The 23,516-nt window shown below is 35.0% G+C and overlaps 1 protein-coding gene across 6 annotated transcripts in view; it reads left to right on the top strand.

Annotated features, from left to right (window-relative positions):
• Positions 1–22,312, top strand: part of RAP1GDS1 (Rap1 GTPase-GDP dissociation stimulator 1) — a 150,729-nt gene extending 128,417 nt beyond the window's left edge. For 5 of the 6 annotated variants that reach the window (XM_059172532.1, XM_059172528.1, XM_059172540.1 and 2 more), the window contains 8 exons: positions 1,934–2,077; positions 2,534–2,665; positions 3,923–4,057; positions 4,754–4,879; positions 5,867–6,006; positions 11,317–11,443; positions 15,417–15,545; positions 20,378–22,312. In XM_059172532.1, the coding sequence (XP_059028515.1) occupies positions 1,934–2,077; positions 2,534–2,665; positions 3,923–4,057; positions 4,754–4,879; positions 5,867–6,006; positions 11,317–11,443; positions 15,417–15,545; positions 20,378–20,505 (1,061 nt within the window). In that variant the 3' untranslated portion in view covers positions 20,506–22,312. The remainder of the gene's footprint in view (positions 1–1,933; positions 2,078–2,533; positions 2,666–3,922; positions 4,058–4,753; positions 4,880–5,866; positions 6,007–11,316; positions 11,444–15,416; positions 15,546–20,377) is intronic. The other variant, XM_059172530.1, reaches the window with a different exon arrangement.
• The last annotated feature ends 1,204 nt before the right edge of the window (positions 22,313–23,516 follow it).

Here is a 23,516-nt window from a genome sequence, read left to right as displayed (position 1 = left end):
GTATGTATACTTACCTATATATGCAAATGGTGGCTATAAAAATAGATGTCCTTGGGCAGAATTGTGTTGATAAATGTGTGCTGAGCTATCTGCTTTGGCAGACTGCTTTGCTGATCCTCCTTAGTAAGGCTACTTAAAGCCTCCCACATATATACGTGATTACAGTCAAACTGTGAGAGAGCTGTAAACTTTAATCTTGACACATTTTAAATTTTCTAAATGCTTTAGATCTTATTAAAGAACAAAGAATAAAACTTGTTTCTCATCTCATTTGGTGGTTTGGCCAAATGAAATTTTTATTGTGACCTTCAGTCAGTTTTATACCAGAGAATTACCTGTAACCTTTCTTGCAATATGTCAAAATAACAGGGTTTTTCTTATATCTGTTTCCTCCTTTACCACCTTCACTTCTGTTTTATAATTGTGCAGTGAATTGAATGATACCTTTGAAAGCTTATTTCTGGACTATCCTTAGTATTCATCTTTGGTTCATCTTTAGTTTTCCTTGTATGCAAAGAATTAAAATTGGGATTTGTATAATTCAGGGTTTTTAGAATTTTAAGGCTTTTTCTCATTACTTTCAATTCTAGTCACCACACATTTCTAGCCCTAGCATTCTGTAACCAAGGAAACGCCCTACTTTCAGCATGGCACAGTGCAAGTGTACCTTAAAAAAAAAAAAAAATCCGGGTTGAATATTCTGTGTATTCTTAGATAATATTCTAAAGATTCTCAGTGGTCCTAGTGTTGGGAGTGGGGGGAACCTAAATTTTTATATCTTAATATTGACTAAAAGAAAATGTCATTTATAAAAAGGTCTTTGATTCTCCCAAATAACAACCTAAAGCTGCCATTGCTATAGATGTGTACATATACAGCTTAGGGAAACCAATGACTAAAATAAAATCCAACTGAAAAACAAGACTTTAATTATTCTATAGAGCAAATGTTTCTAAGGTCTTTCAGTAATTGTCTACATTTATCTTAAGTGCTATATAAAAGACCCAAAGCATTTAGGTAAGCGAGTTTAGGTTAAAATACAAACTGAAAGAGGTATAGTACATACTGTAATGGGGGAGACAGATATGGATAGAATATAAAATCTGCGCTGAAATAAGCTCTGTAATAAAAAATATGTAAGTTATGAGGGGTGTAAACGATCTGATATGAGTAGGGCTTGCTCTGAAGAGAATTTCTAACAATATAATTGGGATGTAAATTTTGCTGTTAAATACCTTCACATTGCTGGTTATCCATCAGAAAGTTCAAAAGTTATTTTTTTCTTTCATCTTTTAATATGGAAAATTTAAAACCCACGCTGATGTAAAGAAAATATAGTATAATGAACCACCATGTATCCATTACTCGGGAAAACTTTAAATTAATGAAAATCTGAAGCCCTTTTAAAAAACATGGGTTTTGAAATTCAGAAATTTGTAGATTTATTAACTGCCTTGGAAAAAATCACATTTATACAAATATGAATCCAAATATACTTAGGTATAGTTTGAAATTTACTAATAGCTCTTTACCTTTCAGTAACTTTCTATTCAAATGCCATTAGTGGATAATACTTTAATTCTGTATAATAGGTGTATGTGTTTTATTTTAAATGGTGTGGGTGTTGTATAGTATTTTAAACATGAGCATGATATCTAGAATAGATGCATGATATCTAAAATAGATATCTATTTAACAGTGGAGTGCTATTACTTTGCTTCAAAGCTGAGAATCAGTTGTTTAGGTGCTGCCAGACATTGTAAAAAAAAATGAAATAGAAGTATATAAGGTGTACTTTGTTTTGAAACTTAAATCTTTGAAAGTGTATTATCTAAATCATGCATTTTCTTTATTATAATTCTTTATAATGTATTGCTTATAACAACTTTTATTTCATCTCAAATTTTGGTTATTTTGCTCACATATTCTTTAGATGCTATTAAGTTACAGCTGGTTGAAGCAGGCCTGGTAGAATGTCTACTAGAGATTGTTCAGCAGAAAGTGGACAGTGACAAAGAGGATGATATTGCTGAGCTCAAAACTGCTTCAGATCTAATGGTTTTACTACTTCTTGGAGGTGAGTTATAATTTAAGACAGTCGAAGAACATGATTGTCATATTTATAAAAATGTATTGTCTCTTTCATGAACACTATATATCTTAGGCATTTTCTCATTTTCCTGCCTCATACAATCCTGTTGATGAACCTTAAATGCATCATGGAGAGAACTAGAGATAATGAACCTGGGAAAAAGGAGTCTTTGTTATCTTCGTTATCTTAGAGAGCTGTCATAGGAGAGCTGTGGCACCAAAAAGGCTGAAAGTTAGGAGTTTATTTGGAACTTAAACTAGAAAAATCCTCAGCTCTTTTTCCAATCTCTACTAAAAGCTTATTAAAAAAAGAGCATTACTTTTCCTTCTGTGAATTATCATTTGTGAAGTCTATAGTTATCCAGTAGGATGGTCATATAGGAATATGGATTTGTTATTCTTAATTCTTTTCCTCTTATCTGTTTGTTTGTTTTACCTCTAGATGAATCCATGCAGAAATTATTTGAAGGAGGAAAAGGTAATGTGTTTCAAAGGGTATTGTCCTGGATTCCATCAAATAACCACCAGCTACAGCTTGCTGGAGCATTGGCAATTGCAAATTTTGCCAGAAATGGTAAGCATGTTATTTTGTCCTTTATAAACTGGATGTTCTATATATATATATTTTTTTAAATTTTTCTTTGCCATTACATGTAGTAAAACTGGAACAGTTCAGAAGTATATGTGGTGTACCACTACCTTAATTTTTAGAGAGATGAAATACTTTTCTTTTCTTTTCTTTTTTCAAGTAACCTTTGCTTCCCAGCATGGGGCTTGAACTCCCTACCCCGAGATCAAGATTCTCATGCTCTACTGACTGAACCAGCTAGGCCTCCCCTACTTAGCGATTTTTCTAACAAATTATATTTTTTGTGCAATTTAACTAAGTTCTGGTAGTTTCAAGGTCATGAACAGTGATCATGAAATCCTTCTTTGGGTTCTCTGCACTTCAAAGATCATTAAATTTGGGTTTCATTCTAATATGCATCTTATCTGAGAGGATATGCTCTCTTGCCTGGTGGTTGATTTAATAATCTGAGTATTCTTTGTAGGGTTATTGTGCCTTAATTTATACTTTTGTGCCTCTAAAACTTAAGTGTCAGTAATCCTCTGGTTTAGGGTAGAATCTGGTTTAATAATATCTCCAAGGAACTAGATCTTCATTTTCATTTCTAAAGTCTAGAACTCGTGCTCTTTAGTCTAGAAACTCATTCTTAGACTGTGACTAGGAAATATGGGCTTACTTTTTATTTTTAGTTTGATTTTATTCCACTTTTAGCTGTGTAACTGTATAATGAATGTCATGTTCCATTTTATTTTTGAGGATGATCATTCAGTCCTTATGATGTAATTAATAATTAATAATAGTAAAATATGGGTAACTTGCAGCTAAACGTGGAATAAACAGTGGTTCATTATAATATTCTCTCTGCTTTGTACATGTTTCAAAAATTCGGACATTGAAAAATAATTTAAACATCAGCTGTGACTGCATTCTGTATATTGTTGTACAGTAACATTGGCAGAACTCATGTCCAGTTGACTATAAGTGAAAACTACTGGTAGACATTTTAAGCATATGATTTCTACTTACTCATCTTCTAATATATTATCAGGCTGTATGCAAGAGATTTTTCTTGTCATGACTTCTTACTCAGAAAAGAAAAAAACTCTATGAATTTGATAGGAGAAGCAATTGGAATTCATTTTATTTTCTTGTAGCTCCATTTTCCCTATTGTAGATAATGGATAGGCATCACTACTATAAAATATTTAATTAAATTAATTAAATTAATTATAAAGAAGAAATAAATCTTTTTGTTTCATTCAGATGGAAACTGTATCCACATGGTAGACAATGGAATTGTAGAAAAACTTATGGATTTACTGGACAGACATGTAGAAGATGGAAATGTAACTGTACAGCATGCAGCATTAAGTGCCCTCAGGAATCTTGCCATTCCAGGTAGGTCTTAAGAATGGTAGGCAACTGTGTATGAGGTAAGATCCTATTGTTTAAGGAGGTATTTATTTTATGTGATTTGTGTACCTATCGTGACCTGTCTATAAGCAGACATAATTCTTAAAAATAGCCTTAATGTGTCTTTGGATTAAAGACTCTGAGTGATGAGATCCCATTATCATGGGAAATAATACAGGAGATAATTAAAGCTATTATTCTGCTTCCTAAAAATAAATTTCTGATTAGGTAAAATAGTATGACTATATGAAGATACAATCCATAAGAAATCAACTTGTTTCATATCAATTTATTTATTAATATTGTTTAGAACATCTATATTAACACAGTTGGGTCAAGGACAGAGGTAAAAAGAAACATTTATTAAAGTTGAGGAATTACGCTGTTTTGTAAATAAGACCACGGTCTCAGATTTCCTTTATAAATTTTTAAGTGTTTTGAGGGTAGGTTTTAAAAGCCAGTACATACTATTTCATATGTTGTGCTCCTATAGACAAATAGAATAATTTGGTCCCACCCCCTGGTCCTATTCTTAAAGTAAAAAGACTGCTTTTAAATAGAAAAATGTAATATGGGGCCTTAAAAATAGTAAGACAATAAATATGTATTGAATTGAATGACTACAGTCAAGAATGTTAGCACCTTTCTAACCATAGTCTCTCTTTTTCTCTCTTTCTCTAGTTGTAAATAAAGCTAAGATGTTATCAGCTGGAGTCACAGAGGCAGTTTTGAAATTCCTTAAGTCTGAAATGCCTCCAGTTCAATTCAAACTTCTGGGAACATTAAGAATGTTAATAGATGCACAAGGTAAAAGAAATGTTTTTGCAAGGTACATTTTTGGTATGATAGTGTGCCTTAGTTGAAAAGGACTTGTTTTTAGCTTTCAGAATTATATAACCATAAAGATAAATGGCAAGTAAAAGGCAAAGAGAGATTGGTTTTAGAGCTCCATTCATTAATTTCCATGCTTGTTATAATTGACTTTAAATGGAAATTGTATTGCATCTCTAGTGTACATATAATCTTGATTTTACATTGATGTATTAGCAGTTCTGAGGGGTTTTTATGTTTCAGCATTTCATACCCCCCCCTTTTTTTTAAAAAAGATTATACTTATTTATTTGACAGAGAATGAGAGAGCACAAGCAGGGGGAGCAACAGAGGGGTAGGGAGAAGCAGGCTGCCTGCTGAGCAGGGAGCTTAACGTGGGGCTCTATCCCAGGACCAAAGGCAGATGCTTAACCGACTTAGCCACTGAGGCACCCCATTTTGTACCCATTTTTACCTTGTCTTGAAAATCACATTTCAGTACACTGACAGTCAAAATTTTTAAAAATTTATTTTGCAAATAGGGAGATCATTTTCTGTTTACAGGGGGGAAAATGACAAAAACTACTCCTTGGAATGAATTGTGTTTATTTACTTATTTCTAAATTCTAAACCTTTCTCTAAATTGATTTCTCAGAGTCCTTCTAATACCCTTTGTTATAGTTTGCCAGACTACTAACATACTACCAGGCTGAATCATTAGAGTATAACATTGTTTTGTATTTTTGTGTTTTGTATAAAAGTCCACAACTTTGTAGAAAACGCTAAATAGTCCATCAGATATGGAGTATTTGCAGTTCTTGCTTAATAAGATCATTGTGTTGTACAATTACATATATATGTGTGTGTGTGTATATATATATATATATGTATAAATTTCTTTCACAGTCTTACATCTTCACCAGTTATTTCAGTTGGTTGCCTATCAGTGATTGTTTCCTTTGTGGTTTGACTTCTTCCCTATAGCAGAAGCTGCTGAACAACTGGGAAAGAATGTTAAATTAGTGGAGCGTTTGGTAGAATGGTGTGAAGCCAAAGATCATGCTGGTGTGATGGGGGAGTCCAACAGACTGCTGTCTGCCCTCATACGACACAGTAAATCAAAAGTAAGTTCCAGAGAAAACTGTCCATTAAAAAACATATAAGTGGCCTTTTAGGAAATTCCATATCATAGATCCTATATCATAAGCTTGCATTTTACATATTTATATATAAATATATTACAGATAGACCTCAGAGGTATCATAGTTTCTGTTCCAGACCACTGTGATAAAGCGAAAATTGCAAAAAAGTGAGTCAAATGAATTTTTTGGTTTCCTAATGCATATAAAAGTTGTGTTTACATTATATTGTAGTCTGTTAAGTGTGCAGTAGCATTATGTTTAATATAATAATTTGATACCTTAATTTAAAAATACTTGATTGCTAAAAAATGCTAACCATTTTCAGTGAGCTTTCAGAGTCATCATCACTGATCACAGATCACCATAACCAACAGAGTAGTGGAGAAAAGTTTGAAACTTTGTGAGAATTACCAACATGTGATACAGACATAAAGTGAGCAAATGTTTCTGGGAAAATGACTTACTTGACACAGGGTTGCACAGACCTTCAATTTGTATAAAACGCAAGATCTGTGAAACACAGTGAAGTGAAACAGTAAAATGAGGGATGCCTGTGATCCACAACCCTGAAAAAGTTGAAGATTGAGCTTTTATTTAGTTCTATTCCATAATAGTTAATTCCATAAGGCTTTAGAATGAAACAGTTGAGTTCAGATTTTATCTCCACCATTTACTTGGTCAGGTCTTTCACATCCCAGTATCTCAGTATATTAAACCTGGACTAATATCTACCTGAAAGTTTTGTGAGAATGATTCAATGAGATCACATACTCAAAGTGCTCAACTGGTACCTGGGACTTAGAAAGCACTCAGTAAGTGGAGTCGTTGTAAATGTTGCTGGTGTTACCACTATACTCAGTGTCAGACATCTTCTGTGGACCAGGCACTGACCAAGCTAGCTAATGATATTAAGAAATTAAATGATATCAAGATAGTATGTGATGCTCTAAACTCACAAAGCTGGAGGAAATCCATTCTCAGAGCGGTGTCCAGCCTAGGATGTGTCTGACATGTGGTTGCTAACCTGTTTGTTGAGTGAATGAATACATGAATGAGCAAATAAACTATTATAAAGATTACAGTGTTGGGAACCCAGGCCAGCAGGTTAGCAGCTGATTTATTATCTATATTATATGCCTTTTATTTTTCTGTAACCTGTTTTCTAAAGTGAAACTTCGGGCATTTCACTTATGCCCTTGGGAAAATGCATCACAACTTCTTAACCAAATTTTGGAGCCAAAACTGTTCATTTGCTATATTAATTGAGATTTGAGGGTTTTGAGGCTTTTCTGTTAATATTTATCACAGATTTCCCTGTCCCTCATCTATACCCCCATTTCCCCCACCAGAAAATAAAAGCTTTCAAGTACCCATTAAGCATCCTCATCATGTAGGTGTTTTGAAAAGACCAGGGAAACGGGGCATTGCACTTTTCTAGGGGTGTGTGTGTGTGTGTGTGTAACAAAAAAGCAATTTGAAATGATACGGTTCAATGATAATTTTAACTTCATGGTCACATTGTAACTGTATATTCACAGTTCAGTCCTGCAGGCCAGGCTTTTTGTTTTTTTGTTGCATATGTTCCCTACAGTTAAGTGTATACCGCTCCTAAGCAGCATTAGGAGCCTTGGTTTGCATACTTTAATGATCAGAACATAAGGCGTGTTCCTTGTGTGAGCTCCAGATCAGAACTCTTATTTTTAAATTTCACAAACATTAAAGTAGAATCAGTGATACCTTTTGAGAATCAAAGCAGTGCTCAGAATATATTCCATTGAATAATAACCCTAAAAAAACACTGCACAAAGAGAGAAGGTTGCATGATCAGATTAGTTAGGAAGTAGTTCATTCCCTTTCCTTGCCTTTGGAACTCACAGCACACATTAGTACTACTCTAAAAAAAACCTTAACTCTGTTTACTCTACTGATCCCCAAACTATCAGACAATGGGTTTCTGCAAGTTGCATCTATCAAATACATTCCACTGGACATACTTCAGAGAATCCTGCTCTGGAAGAAGCTTTTAAACACTAGGCACAAGTGAGTCACATTCTTGTAGATCCTTAACCAACTGTTGGGAATTACAGTTCTCTCCTTGTGTTATTTTTAAACTTTGAAGATCCTACTCCTTTTAAAGTCACACTGAATTCTGACTTAGAGTCCAGCCCTCTAAAAATTTGCACTGACTCACAAGGTTTCACACTCACTTAGTCATCCCAGCCATATACAGTGTATTCTTGTGCTTGTGCCAAGAGGTAAATTCACATCTTCCCTCGAAAGAGTGCCCTAGGCTAGGACTCTTGAGCAACTAGCTGGACCTTCTGATTGTAGACAACAAAAACAGAAAAGTATGGTTTGCTTCTACAGTAGGAATATAAAAATTGCTTCCTGTCAAGGCACTCTCTCCTTCCTCCTTTAAGGGTAAAACATTCTTCAGTTATCAAGCTAAAAACTTAATGAAACAATTTATTTCGACATTCGCTCATACATCTAACATCTGATTTCCTGTGCTGGGAAGTAGTCTTTGATGATACAAAGTCGAGAAGGTTTTTGTTAGGTGATTCAGTGGCTATGTTATCAACTGATTATCTTGAATTTAAGCCTACTTCAGAACATTACATTGTAATCAATATTGTACAGTTTTCAGCAAAGTTTGTAGCTGGATTATCTCAATTATTAAGGGCAAATTGGCCATAACAGCTAAATATGTGAAACTCTTACATACATAATTTGCCTTAGTTGTGTATGTACCAAAATTTAACTTTCTATAAGAATACTCCTTACGAAATAGGATTGCAAAAAAATATATCATTTAAACCTTTGTAAAGCATTATAAAGTATGTCCAAAATTCTTGGAGATTTTGCAGATGCACTTAGGGCTTAGAAGGATTACCCAGAAAAATGTCTTCCTGTATATTTCTCCAGTCTAATAAATGAAATGGTTTCAGAAAAGTTAAACTCTCTAGGTTAATTTTAGATGTGTATTGGTTAAAATTATTTATAATTCTCTAGATGAACTTTGCTCTGTGGAGTGGTGCTAATATCCTTTTTTCCCCCTAATTTCTTGAAGTTTAAAATATAACTTTAAAATACATTCATAGAGCCTCTGCAGAGCACATTGTGACTAGCTATGTATGATACTAGTGATGAATTTAGTACATATACTTTTGCGTAGACCACAGTGATTAGGAACCAGAAAGTGATAAGCAAACTGCCTAGATTTGAGTCTTGACTTTTTTACCACTTCGTCACCAACTTTGGACAGATTTCATAACTTAATCTGAGCTTCAGTTTTTTCATCTGTTAATAACTAAATGAGGGGATTTTCTGGGAGGATAAGAATATCTAAGGTCTGTAAACTACCCAGTATAATATCCAGTGTGTACTTGTTGCTCCATAGAGGGTAGCTGTCAGTATTAATCTCTTTTGTCATACAGCACAAGAACAAGGCTTCATTTGTCTTTTACCTTCCATTTTGTCAGGCAGAGCAACTTCCTAGAGGAGCTATTCAATAAACATTTACTGAAGTAGGAGGAGAGAGCGAGCAGGCACTTTAAAAAGCAATACTCTGTTTTCTGTTCAAAAAAGTGAGATGGAGGGGCTCCTGGATAACTCAGTTAAGCATGTGACTCTTGATTTTGGCTCAGGCCGTGATCTCAGAGTTGTGAGATCTACACTCTGCATGGAGCCTGCTTGAGATTCTCTCTGTACTTCTCCCTCTGCTTGTGCACTCTCTCTCTCTAAAATAAAAATAAAAATAAAAATAAAACAAATAAAATGAGATGGTAAATGAGCTATGCTTGAACTTAAAGGGAGCTACTCACTCTGATACACAGTTTCCTTCTTCATTTATTATCTGCCTCTCCTTCTACTACAGTGGACTCTCTGGGGTGAGCCACAAAATAAAGGATGAAATGCCAGTCCAAGAACCTTCATTAAGTGACTGCATATGTATCTATGAACCTCCCTCTTGTCTTCTTTACTCAAGAAGCTCCTTTGTGATTTTTATAAAATTCTTTACAAATTTTAAGTTTCAAATAAAGTGGCCACCAAGTACATTGGGAGGCTTTCTTTTTGTTAGAAAGGGCTTTAAAAGACAGTCTCTCACTTAATAAAAGAGGTAATGGTAAAAGGCTACTTAAATGCCAGAATATAGCCACCATAAAAACTCAGTAATAGGACTGAGTTTAGATGATTTAGAATATTTGATCTCTAAATGCGTTTGGGCTCAAAGCAAAGATCCTGTCTATAATTTGTTTTCTTGAGAATTTATATAAGGTAGAAGCATAACGGAAACCCCTCTTCAAACATTTTAGCAAATTAATTTGAAAAATATTTCTAATTAGTTAGTTTTATACTGTTGAAGCTAATGCAGGCTACTTAATATCCACTTAAATTACTAAAAGTAGTGAGAACAAAGAAAATTACTCTAAAAATTCTGTAATTGAGACTTTCTACTAAATCACATTTAATCCAAGAGTTTTTAGGAAACAAAACTGAGATAAAAACAAAAATGAATACTAGAAATAAATGTGCCATTTTTTAAAAATCTAACTTTTGCCTTGCCATATATTCTTACATTGGTTTTTCATGTAATAACTTTGTAATTATCACAAAAACCAATGATAACACTATTCCAGTATTATAGATAAAGTCACGAAATGCAGAGAGGTTCAGTAATTTGCTTAGTCAATGTTGGCACTGGTGTTTTTCAATCTGGAACCCATGGTCTACTCCGCCATTGAAGAAGACAGCTATAGATGCCATGAGAAATGAGAAGGACAATCTGAAGTTCCTCTCAAGTCCCTTGACATGTAATCCAGTTTTGTCAGATCCAACAAAGGGGTACAAGCTAAAAAACATAAATGAAACTTTACCTTGATCATCTGGAAAACAACTGCCTGGTGCTGTAATAATAATTTGAAAAGAAGAACTTTGTTATTGTTGTTGTTATTCTAAATCTTACTCTCTTTTTTTTGATCCTGTGGTAAGTCGACATTTGAGGCAGTCACACTTATTTTTTTGACTGGTTGCTTCTGGGACTCTCTATTCCTTGCTATGAACTGCAGTGGTCTTTTTCACTTAGGTAATTTAAGTTGTCATCTTTTGATGAATTTATTTAAAGCTAAAAGCTTTTTCCTTTTCTTCTGTGATGAAAAAAATTATGGTTAAATGTAATGATTCATACAGGACACTGTCAGAAAACCACTCAATTTAACAATGAATTGACTGACTATAATGCAGTTTCTTTATGTTTAAAATTAAAGTTTATAACTGTGATATTTATTGCAGGATGTAATTAAAACCATTGTACAGAGTGGTGGCATCAAGCATCTAGTTACCATGGCAACTAGTGAACATGTAATAATGCAGAATGAAGCCCTTGTTGCTTTGGCACTAATAGCAGCTTTAGAGTTGGGTAAGTACCCCAGTGTCAAACTTATTTTCTCCTATTTTTATCTTGGATGAAATGAAGCACAGGAGTGGAACAGAAGTCGACAAAACCTTAACTAGAAGCATTTTACCAGCATGTGTCTGCACCTATAGCTAAGTATATAGGAGATCACATTCTATACATTGCCACCTCAGCCTTTGCTTTTGGTAACATTTTTAGGTCAGTGCTTGACTCTTTTTAGAGTTTGAGTCTTAAATGTTATTTCAAGTTATAGCCACTTAATAAACAAAGAAAATATTGTCAGGAAGAAATGAAACTGTATTTAGAATACAACAGCAGATTTAGAGTATGCTACCCTTCCAGTGACCCAGACCACCTCTTCCATCTCTACTACTGAATCTCTCTCTTGCTTATCTCCTTCTGTCACCATGTTGCTCTATAGCATTGCCCTCATTCTAAATTCTCACCATCTGTGTCATTCATCTGTGTTTTATATTCAAAACTCCTCAGAAGCAGAGTTTAAGAATTCATTTGGTATCTTTCTAGCATAATAGTATCCCTGTTGGTCAGAATTCTTCTTGAGAAGGGAGTTCATAGGCATTAGCTCTTACGGATAGTAACCTTTGTCCCAGGAACCAACCTCTGATCCAGTCAGCTGGGGACAGTCAATCACAATCCTGTGGTTAAGGCCTGAGACTGCCCCACAAAGGAGGACTATAGACTTAGTAGGTCTGTCCTGTCTAATTAAAAGCCATTTAGGTAAACACTGTTAACTGATGACTTCTTAATTCCCACTGATGATTTAGTCCTTGATTCTCATACAGCAGCAAGTGGACCCTCCAACCTCTGTACCAGGAAGCCAAAAGATAAACATGGTAGATCTTTCTCTAGTTTCACATTTACTCAGATTTTAGGTATGAGAGAGTTGCATTTTTGTCTTAAAGGGTTTTGAATTTTAAAACAATTTTTTAAAAATCATAGGTAGTAGGATGTAAAATTTTTCTGAATTTTAAAGATGAAAGACTCTAAGAAAATATATGCTGATTCACAGTGACTTTGGCCTATAGTTAGAAATACTTTGGAGGTCACTTTGGGGCCCGGATTAGCCATGACCTCACACGTGGTTTGAGTAGAGTCAGCCTAGAAGTCCAGACATCATGGGGAGAGCTATGATAAGAGGGTGGGAGTCTGTGAGGACATTCTGTACCAAACTGGGTTCACGGGCTGGTTTTAAGTGGTTTAAAGTAATGGGGCAGTTTCAGAATATGCTTGATGACCCAGCCTGGGGTGAATCTGGTTTTGTGCCAGTATCTTCCAAACAAGGTGTAATTTCATCAGCTTCCTGTTAGCTAAACATTTGCCTCAATCTGGTCCCCTTACCATACAACTATATAAAATTTGAAACATTTTTTTTTTTTTTTTTTTATTGTTAGCTATGGTTCCAAACCCTAGGCTCCTTGGGCTTAAGATATAAAAATAAGCCCATACTATCTTTTTAATACACAACACAACTTGAAAACCATATTTTTCCAGTCTTGTTTTGTTATAGAATATTTGATATTAAGGAATTATAAATTTTTTGTATTATAATAGTATTTTTTTTAAGATTTTATTTATTTATTTGACAGAGATCACAAGTAGGCAGAGAGAGAGGGAGAGAGGCAGGGAAGCAGGCTCCCTGCTGAGCAGAGAGCCCAATGCTGGGCTCAATCCTAGGACTCCAGAATCATGACCAGAGCCAAAGATAGAGGCTTTAACCCACTGAGCCAACCCAAGTGCCTCGATAATAGTATTAAAGCACCATTTTTAAGACTTTTTTTTTTTTTTTGATAATTGTAGATTCACATGCCATTTTAAAAAATAGAGATCCCTTTTATACTTTACCTAGTTTCTCCCACCAGTAACATTTTGCAAAACTATAAGTAATATTTCAGCTATTGATATAAAATTTACCAGTCTTATTCAGATTTCCTAGTTTTACTTGTTTTCATTTTTGGGATATGTAAGTTTGTGTATCAGCCACCATAGTCAAGATACTGAGTAGTTTAGCACCATAGGGATCCCTCCATTTATAACCATACTGGTCACCTCCCTCCTTCTCCTGCCCCTTACCTATTCTCATCCCCGGAAACCACTAATCTGCCCTTCTTTTCTAAAATGTTATATATATCCCAAATATATATATATAAATATATAATCCCAAAAGGTCACATACCATATGATTCCATATATATATATGTGTGTGTGTATATATTTTATATATATATATATTATATATAATCCCAAAAGGTCACATACCATATGATTCCATACATACATATATATATAAAATATGTATGTATATATATATGTATATACATAGGTGTGTGTGTGTGTGTATATATATATCCCAAATATATATATAAAAATATATAATCCCAAAGGTCACATACCATATGATTCCATATATGGAATATATATATATGTATATATATGGAATCATATGGTATGTGACCTTTTGGGATTGTCTTCCTTAATTTCCTTAACAGTCATCTGATTGGCTTTGTGTATCAATTTTTTTTTTTAATTGCTGAAGTGTTCCATGGTTTGTACATACCAGAGTTTGTTTGACCATTCCTGTCAAAAAACATCTGGGCTGATTCCACTTTGGGGCTTTTAAAAATAAATAAATGCTATAAATATTCATGTGTAGGTTTTTATGTGAGCATAAATTTTCATTTATCTGGATAAATGCCTAGGAGTGCAGTTGCTGGGTTGTATGGTAACTATATGTTTAATTTTTAAAGAAACTGTCAAACTGTTTTCCAGAATGGCTGTACCATTTTACATTCCCAGCAGCACTGTATGAGGGCTCTAGTTTTCTCCACATTCTCAACAAATATTTGGTATTGACTCTATTTTTTATTGTAGCCACTGATAGCTGTGTAGGGATATCTCGTTATGTTTTTTCTATTTTTCTAATGGTAAGCATATGAAAAGATATTCCTGACTTTTTACCATCTGTATATATTCTTTGGTGAAATACCTATGGATAATGTTTGCTCATTTTCTAATTTTTTTAACTATTGAGTTGAAAATTCTTTATATATTTTAGAAGTTTTATAGTTTTACATTTTACAATTAAGTCTGTAATCTGCTTTGAGTTAATATCTGTATAAAGTGTGTGGTTTATGTCAGCAATTTTGTGGGGAGGGCCGTGAAGGTCTAATTGCCAATGCTGTTTGTTGAAGAGTCTGTCTTTCCCCTACTGAATTGATTTTGTACCTTTGTCAAAAATCATTTGAACATATATGTATAGGTCTATTTCTGGGGTTCTCTGTTCAAATCTCTGTCTACCAATATCACAGTCTTGATAACAACTATATGGAGAGCCTTAATATCAGGTAGAATTCCTCCCATTTTATTTCTTTTTTATCAAGATTATTTACTTGTTCTAGGAAATAGAACAGGTGGCTTTCCATATAAATGTTAGTATAAACTTACAGATTTTCTACAGAAAATCCTCTGGGATTTCGAAAGGAATTGCATTAAGAGTCTTTGTCTCTTAAAAATACATACTGAAATACGTAAGGAAGAAACTGTCATTTTTTAGGATTTGCTCCAAAATAATTTGGGACAGGTAAGAGTAGGTGAATGAAACTAGAGATGGATGAAACAAGATTGGCCATAACTTTTTAAGATAATAGTAAATAGCATATCATTATATAATATTGTCTGCTATTGTATATGTTTAACCTTTTCCATAATAAAGATTTTTTAATTTCCTCATATTAAAAGGAATATTTTAATACTAAATTTTAAGCTTGAACTATAATATCTGCTGAAATTTAACTCTATTTTAGCAAGGTATGAATTTAATATTCTATCTCTAGGTCATCATTATTTATCAGTTCCTTTTGTTTTATATGGTCAGTTCTAGAAAAGGAGTGAGTGTTTAGCCACATTGCACCAGGTTCATAAACAGTGGATATAACGGATACTTTGTTTCATATTCTAGGCACTGCTGAGAAAGATCTAGAAAATGCTAAACTTGTACAGATTTTACACAGACTGCTAGCAGATGAGAGAAGTGCTCCTGAAATCAAATATAATTCCATGGTCCTGATTTGTGCTCTCATGGGGTCTGGTAAGCATTTCTTCTATTATATGAGATTTATCAACATATGGTTGACATTAAATATATAATAGTAATAAATGGTGACTTTGGGTTTTAAAAGCATTAGAAATTAGTTTATGAAGGATACAAGATTACTTTACTTGAAAATATTTCCAGAAGATTCTCACTAGAATAATAAATGTATCATGGGGCACAGGAGGGTTCAGTCAGTTGAACGTCCAACTCTTGATTTCCTCTTGGGTCGTGATCTCCAGGTCAGTAGATCGAGCCTTGCATGGGGCTCCACACTCAGCAGAGTCTGCTTTTGAGAATCTCTCTCTTCAAAAAAACCTTAAAAATATCATATGGGAAATAGGCAAAAATCAATGTTAAAAAATTAATACCTGTAAGTTCCATCAGCCCTAAGATATTTTATATAAAGTACAAGGTCTAGGCGCTGGGTGACTCAGACAGTTAAGCATCTGCCTTCAGCTCAAGTCATAATCCTGGAGTCCCAGGATTGAGTCCCCCATCAAGCTCCCTGCTCAGGGAGTCTGTGTCTCCCTCTGGCCCTTCACCCTGCTTGTGTTCTCTCTTGCTCTCTCAAATGAATAAATAAAATCTTTTTTAAAACAATATAAAAAAAAATAAACAAGTTTTGGTTTTGTATATTGCGATATTAGCTAAGGAATTTGTTCAAGAAGTCATTGGCGTATTTTGGTATATGTTCCATGAATACTGAAAAGAAGGTATATTCTACTATTACTGAGTGAAGTGTTCTTAAAATGTCACTTAGATCCTTTTGGTTGTTGGTAGTGGAATTGAGTTTGCTGTATTCTTTTTTTTTTAAGATTTTATTTATTTATTTGACAGACAGAGATCACAAGTAGGCAGAGAGGCAGGCAGAGAGAGGGGAAGAAGCAGGCTCCTCGCTGAGCAGAGAGCCCGACGCGGGGCTCAATCCCAGGACTGTGGGATCATGACCTGAGCCGAAGGCAGAGGCCTTAACCCACTGAGCCACCCAGGTGCCCCAGTTTGCTATATTCTTAACAAAGAGAATATTTGATACTCTAATTGTTTTGTCAGTTGTTGAGAACAGTGTATTGACATCTCCAACAATAATGGTGGATTTGTCTGTTTCTCCTTTTAGTTCTGTAAGTTTTGCTCACCTTTTTAAAATTTTAATTTTATTTTTTAAAAGATTTTATTTATCTATTTGACAGAGAGAGACACAGCTAAAGAGGGAACAAAAGCGGGGGGGAAGGGGTGCGAGAGGGAGAAGCAGGCTTCCTGCAGAGCAGGGAGCCCAATGCAAGGCTCGATCTTAGGACCCCGGGATCATGATCTGAGCTGAACGCAGACACTTAACAACTTAGCCACCCAGGCGCCCATTGTTTCATATGTTTTACAGCTCTTTTAGCAAATATATATACCTTTTGGATTGCTATTATCTTCCTGGTGGATTGACTCTTCTATCATTATGTTCCTCTCTGTTCTGGTTAATGTTTTTCCTCTGAAGTCTTCCTTATCTGATATGAATATAGCTGCTTCTACTTTCTTTTGAATAACATTCATGGGATCTTTTCCCACCCTTTGAGTTTGTCTGCTTTATCATTATACTTGGAAGTTTAGAGAGAACCTTGTTAGGTTCATGTGTTTAATCCACTGGTAGTCTCTTTTAACTGGTGTGTTTAGACCGTTTACATTTAATGTAATGACTGATGTTATGGCTAAGTCTGCATTTCATTTTTTTATTTTCTTTTTCTCATTGCTGACTTCTTTTTGATTGAGCATTTATTCCCATTACTCTCCCCCCATTTATAGTTTTCTCAGATATATACATTTAGAACCACATTAAACATTGTTACAATTTTTGTTTTCAACCATCAAACATAATTCAGAACACTCGAGAGAACAAAAGTCGTATTTATCTACACCTTTGTTATATGTGTTGTTCTTCCTTTCTGATGTTCCAAAACTCCTCTTTTTAAACATTCCCTTTCTGTTCAGAGAACTTACTTTAGCCACTCTTTTGGGTTAGGTCTGCTAGTGACAAATTGTTTTCTGTTATTTTAGAATATCTTGACTTCTCTCCCCGTCATTTGTGAAAAATGTTTTCTTTGGGTAGAGAATTCTGGGTTTGACAGTTCTTTTTTTCCAACACTTAAAAAATGTGCCATTTTATTCTGGCCTCTATGGTTTCTTCAAAGAAATCCACAGTCTTCCAATTCTTTTTCCCCCCTCTTGGTAAGGTGTCATTTCAAGATTTTTTTGGTCTTTAATTTTCAAGCTTGACTGTGATGTGTCTTGGCATGGATTTCTTTGGGTTTATCCTTTTTCAAATTTGAGTAGGCAGGCGTATGTCTTCTGCTAAATTTGAAAAGTTTTTTAACCATATTTCTTCTTCAGGTACTTTTTCAGCCCCACCCTATTTCTCCCTTCCTTTCAGGCTTCTAATGGTACGAATGTGAGATCTTTAGTTATATCCCAAAGGCTCCTGAGGTTTTTGTTCATTTTTTTTTCCCAGTTTATCTCCTCTCTTGTTCAAATTGGGTAATTTCTGTTGTCCTGTTTTAAAGTTCACTGATTTTCCTGTCCCCTCCATTCTGCTATTGAGCCTCTCCACTAACCATAGTTTTGAGGTCTAAAATTCCCATTTTCCCCTTCTTTGTGTCTTCTGCTTCCTAGCTGAGACTATTACAGAGGCATGTTTTAATGTGATATACGTAAAATTTATGTAAAGTTATAACCATTTTTAAATGTAGTTCAGTGGCAGAGTAGTACATTCACACTGCTGTACAACCATGACCACCTTTTTTTCCCCTCAAACTGAAACTCAGTATTCTTTAAAAAATAACTCCCTAATTACCTATTTCCCCAGCTTTTGGCAACCACCATTCTGTCTCTATTAGTTTGATTACTTTAGGTACTTCATGTAAGTGGAATCATATAATACTCTTTTTTATGTAGCTTATTTCACTTACTATAAGGTCTCCAGGGTTCATCCATATACTAGCCTATGTAAGAATTTCATTCCTTCTTAAGGCTGAATAATGCCCCATTGTATGTATATATCACATTTTGTTTATCCATTCATCCATCAATGGACCTTTAGGTTATTATAAATAATGCCACTATGAAAATGCGGGTGCACAAGTATTTTTTCAGTTCCTGCTTTGAATCATTTTGGGTATATATAGAAGTGGAATTGCTGGATCATACAGTAATGGCTACCTTTAGTTTTTTGAGGAATCACCATACTATTTTCCACAGTGGGTACACCATACTCATTCCTACCACCAGCAATGCTCATGGGTTGCAGTTTATTACATTCTAAAGTTTGTTACTTTTTTCTTCTATAGTAGCCATCATAATCAAGTGCTGTCTTACTGTTCTTTTGATTTGCATTTCCCTCATGACTAGTGATTTAGGGGATCTTTTAATGTGTTCATAGCCCACTTGTATATCTTCTTTGGAGAATGTCTTTTCAAGTCCTTTGCCCATTTTTTAATTGGGTTAGTTTGTTGTTGAGTTAAAAGGGTTCCTTATATTTTGGAGATATTAATCCTTTATTGGATATATGATTTTCATTTATTTTCTCCCATTGTGGGGGTTGCCTTTTCAATCTCTGGATAGTAACCTTTGGTACACAGAAGCTTCTAATTTTGATGAAGTCTAATGTATTTGTTTTTCCTTTTGTTACCTGTGTTTTTGATGCATATCCAAGATACAATTGCTAAATTCAATGTCATGAAGTTTTTCCTTTAGTTTTTGAGTCTTACTGTTTTAGCTTTTAATTTAATTTTTATATAGAAGGGCTTATGGTTCTCCAGTTTTACCAGCACCATTTGTTGAAAAACTGTCCTTTCCTTATTGACTGTCAAATCTTTGTCAAAAATGTTTTGACTATATATATGAGGGTTTATTTCTGGGCTCTCTGTTTTATTCTGTTGATCTGCAGGTCTGTCTTCATTTCAGCACCACACTGTTTTATTAGCTGTAGAGTAGGTTTTGAAATTAGAAAGTATGAGACCTCCAACTTTGTTCTTTTTTGAGATTGTTTTGACTATTCAGAGTCACTTGAGATTTGATCTGAATTTTAGGATGCATTTTTCTGTTTTTACTAACAACATTTCTAGTTTTAGACCTCATAGTCTTATTAAAGTAAATGTATCAGTTTGACGAAGGTTGATTGCATTAAACTTACTAGACATGTTTTCTCATATAGCAGTCTCCAAGTCTTAAGAGCCTTGTATTTTCCTATAATTGAGGTTAAAGAAAGGTAGAAAGCAAGAAAGAGGAAGCTTAGATATAAAAAGGGAAGCCTATTGTCACAGAAATTTGTTGAAAGATATGAAGTATAACCTTCTTCATTTGCCACAAAATTATTTTCAAACAAATCTAAGATTTTTTTTAAGTCATTGGACTTCATATTTGCAGTCAAATGCTCTGCCACTGAGCTATACCCCCTGGACTTCATATTTGAACTGATGATGGGGTCAAGGGGTATATAACTGAAACTTGAGATTATACAGTGAGCAGTGTTTCATTATAGCTCATTAATCAAACTTAGACTTATGAACTTGACAATTTATCTATAAATATGGCAAGCAAAGTTCCTCTGATTTATTATAACACATCTCTAATGAAGACATTTTAGGCTACTGCTATGTCCAACACTTGTCGTTAAAAGTGTTTTAGCATTTCTGGACTGCTACAGTTTTTCCAGAATTGCCCCTAGTTTTATAACTTGGTATCATCCAAATAAACATTTTGGGTATACATACTAGATAGATTGTATATTAAGATTAGAACAATTTAACAGAAGCATATCTATTACCTTGGGGTTTTTTGTCTTCCAGAATCTTTATACAAGGAAGTACAGGATTTGGCCTTTCTAGATGTTGTATCCAAACTTCGCAGTCATGAGAACAAAAGTGTTGCCCAACAGGCCTCTCTCACAGAGCAGAGACTTACTGTGGACAGCTGAAAACAGCCCCTCCCAGATACATGGCATTATCCCACCTCTGATTTCCCCTTTGTCCTCCATCCAGCTGCCTCTTCTGCTTCATTTTTTTCCATATCACTTGTGCATGCGTGTAATGTTCCAGTACCAATCGAAGAACTGCTATAGGTACCTGCCCAATAAGATTTCTAAACCCATAGTTAGTGTGAACATGAATTTGTCAAAAACAAGTCTCCACCCATAACTGTTCTCTTGTATTCCTGTTGCTTGAGCTACATTAAGTAGAATGTGCATGTTGTAGTCCTATGATGATGTAAACCTGGTACTACATAATGACTTGCTCCTCACACTTGGTAAACTACATAATAATGTACTGGTAAATTAGAAACAAACAAGAATGCAGCAGGATCTGTCTAGCTTACTAAGGATGGAACTGAATAGTAAAAATAGCTCCATTTTTTTGGTGCTTGGGAAGCACAGTGACCAAAAAACTGTATAGCTGCTCATTCATTAGTCTTACCTACTAATGTCAAACCCATGGTACCTAGAGTTAATAAAATCCAGTGCTCTCACTCTTTACCCAATGGTTTCTCCTTCTTCATAACTATGTAGACTCCTGAAACTGCCATAAACTTGGCAGGGCTTCCCTGAGGTTTTTTAATTTCATTTTTAATTGGCTGTCATCATTGAAGCCTAACATTGAAATCATTTGTGTTTTTCAGCATGGAACTAAGGAGTTGAAGAATCTGTGTTACACTAAGTAACTTCTTTTTGGGTTTGGGGGCTTACATTTTAGAATCTGATCTATGTACATTCTGACATCAGCATTATCCAACACTTCTCTTTTTAAAAGTTCACTTGGCATTTGTTTTCAACTGAGGAAATTGAGTATAGCTCATTGGAGGGTGGGGTTGTTGGGTGTTTTGTTTTGGTTTTGGTTTTGGGGTTTTTTTGCTGTTTTTCATCATTCAGCTTGAAATGAAAGCAAGAAGGTTCTGTCATAGTCCTTTTAAATCTTACACTAGAACTAGCAGGACATAGGAAAAAAAGATGAAGAAAATAGAACTAGCAGGACATAGAAAAAAGATTAAGAAAGAAGTTTGTCTATACTGAAGAAAGGAAGCAGGTTATAAAAGCCATAGCAGCCGGTCCAGTTCACTCTGCAGATGGCCTCATACCCAGTAGCTGTTAGTTTCCCACCTCCACTTGCCACAGAAAACTGCAATAGATCTTAAAGCTACCAGAAAAGGCGACACCGCCAAGACTCCAGAGATGAGAAGACCCTCTTGGCGAAATACAGTGTACCTTTCACTGCCACTACCATCACCAAATGGGTTTTTAGAACTTTGAAACACAATCTTTGTAAATTAATCAAGAGCTCCCTGTGACCTGCATATCTTGTCCCCATGCACAAGTTTGACAAATCCTGGCTGAGAGGTCTGATGGGCTCCAATATGGAAGGACTGCAGGACAGTGGAATGGGTTGCCCTGGGTAACAGGAGTTCTTTCCTCTCCAGTGGGAGATGCTGCACAAAGCTGTGGGGTGACTGAAGTCGGACTTTTGATTGAAACAGCTATAACTCAAGAAAATTAAAACCTCAGTGGAGGTAAAGAAACTTCGATTGATTGTTCCCTTTGATGTCCAGGAAAGGGACTGTTACTGTGAGTGCTTATGCTCCACTTACTGTAAGAATGATCTTGTTCATTGTCTTCTTCTGGGCTGGATAGTGGACTATATTTTATTATAGGTTTTGAAAAACATCTGTAATGTTGAATAGGCTGTCCATATTAATAACTAAATAAATAAATAGTATATCAAACTGTAGTGGCATCATTTGGTTGGTTTGTGTATCCTACTTCTACTTCCAGCTCCTAGAACAGTGGTTGCTCATTGCTGGTACTCCGGATTTGTTGATGAATTCCCACTTTTATAAACTTCCAGACTCCCTAAACTCATTCTGGATAGATTGTTAGAGAAATGATTTAGATATTTATCTGATTTTGGAGAATTTTTTTTTAATAGGATTGGTCCCTATTGAAAATCATCATACAGAAAACCTCAGAATGAGGTATCCAAAAATTACAGATTTCAGAGAAGCCATCATCTGGGCCAGCTACCAGCAATCGAGGTACTAGGAATTCCCCTCTCCAACAAAAACAAAGTACATTTCTATTCACTTTTTCTATAGAAACCAGAGAAAGCTATGCCCTCATGATGACAGAGGTCTGCCAAACTAGGTGATGTCCTGCTCTGCCATGGCAGAAGGTGGGAGTCTACAGACAATACTGAATATCCCACTACTTGATCTGAGTTCTAGAGGCCACCTTTAGTTTGCTACCCACTATGAATGCTTTCTGAGGGAATGAGAGGAACTGTACAGCATAGCTTTAATTATCACTATATGTCAGGATTAGAACATAGCTGAAAAACAGACCAAGAACAAGAAGATGTCTCAGTGAAATGCACTAAAATGTCTTCCTCCCTTCTGGGAAGGAATCTCATTCACTCCTTGGGATTTTGCTAACCACCCTGCAGACAAACCTCCTTGTGCTCAAAGCAAAATCAATTGAATGCTGGCCCATCAGAAAATGAAGGGGGTGGGAATCAGGGAGACGAACCATGAGAGACTATGGACTCTGGAATCAAACTGAGGGATCCAGAGGACAGGGAGTGGGGGAATGGGTTAGCCCAGTGATGGGTATTAAGGAGGGCACGGATTGCATGCAGCACTGGGGGTTAGATGTAAGCAGTGAATCATGGAACAAACTAACCAAGTACTGTATGGTAACTAACATAATAAAAAATTATTTTAAAACATGCTGACCCATAATCCAGTGTTTTCAACTTGATAAAACATGGTTTGTATATATTATCTAATAACCAGAGATATAGACAAAATTTTTTAGTTCCAAAATGATGTAGTTCCAAAATGCAGCTCTTAGATATAACCACTTGTGTAAAGTGTTCTGAGAACCCTGCATGTGAAGATTGCAAAAAGAAATGCTCTTTGATATCATTAGAAAGCTTATCTAAT

The sequence above is a fragment of the Mustela lutreola genome, chromosome 1 (genome assembly GCF_030435805.1).
Source record: "Mustela lutreola isolate mMusLut2 chromosome 1, mMusLut2.pri, whole genome shotgun sequence".
NCBI classification, from domain to species: Eukaryota; Metazoa; Chordata; class Mammalia; order Carnivora; family Mustelidae; genus Mustela; species Mustela lutreola.
Note: the sequence above shows the minus strand (reverse complement) of the source record. Positions and strands in the feature narration are given on the sequence as shown.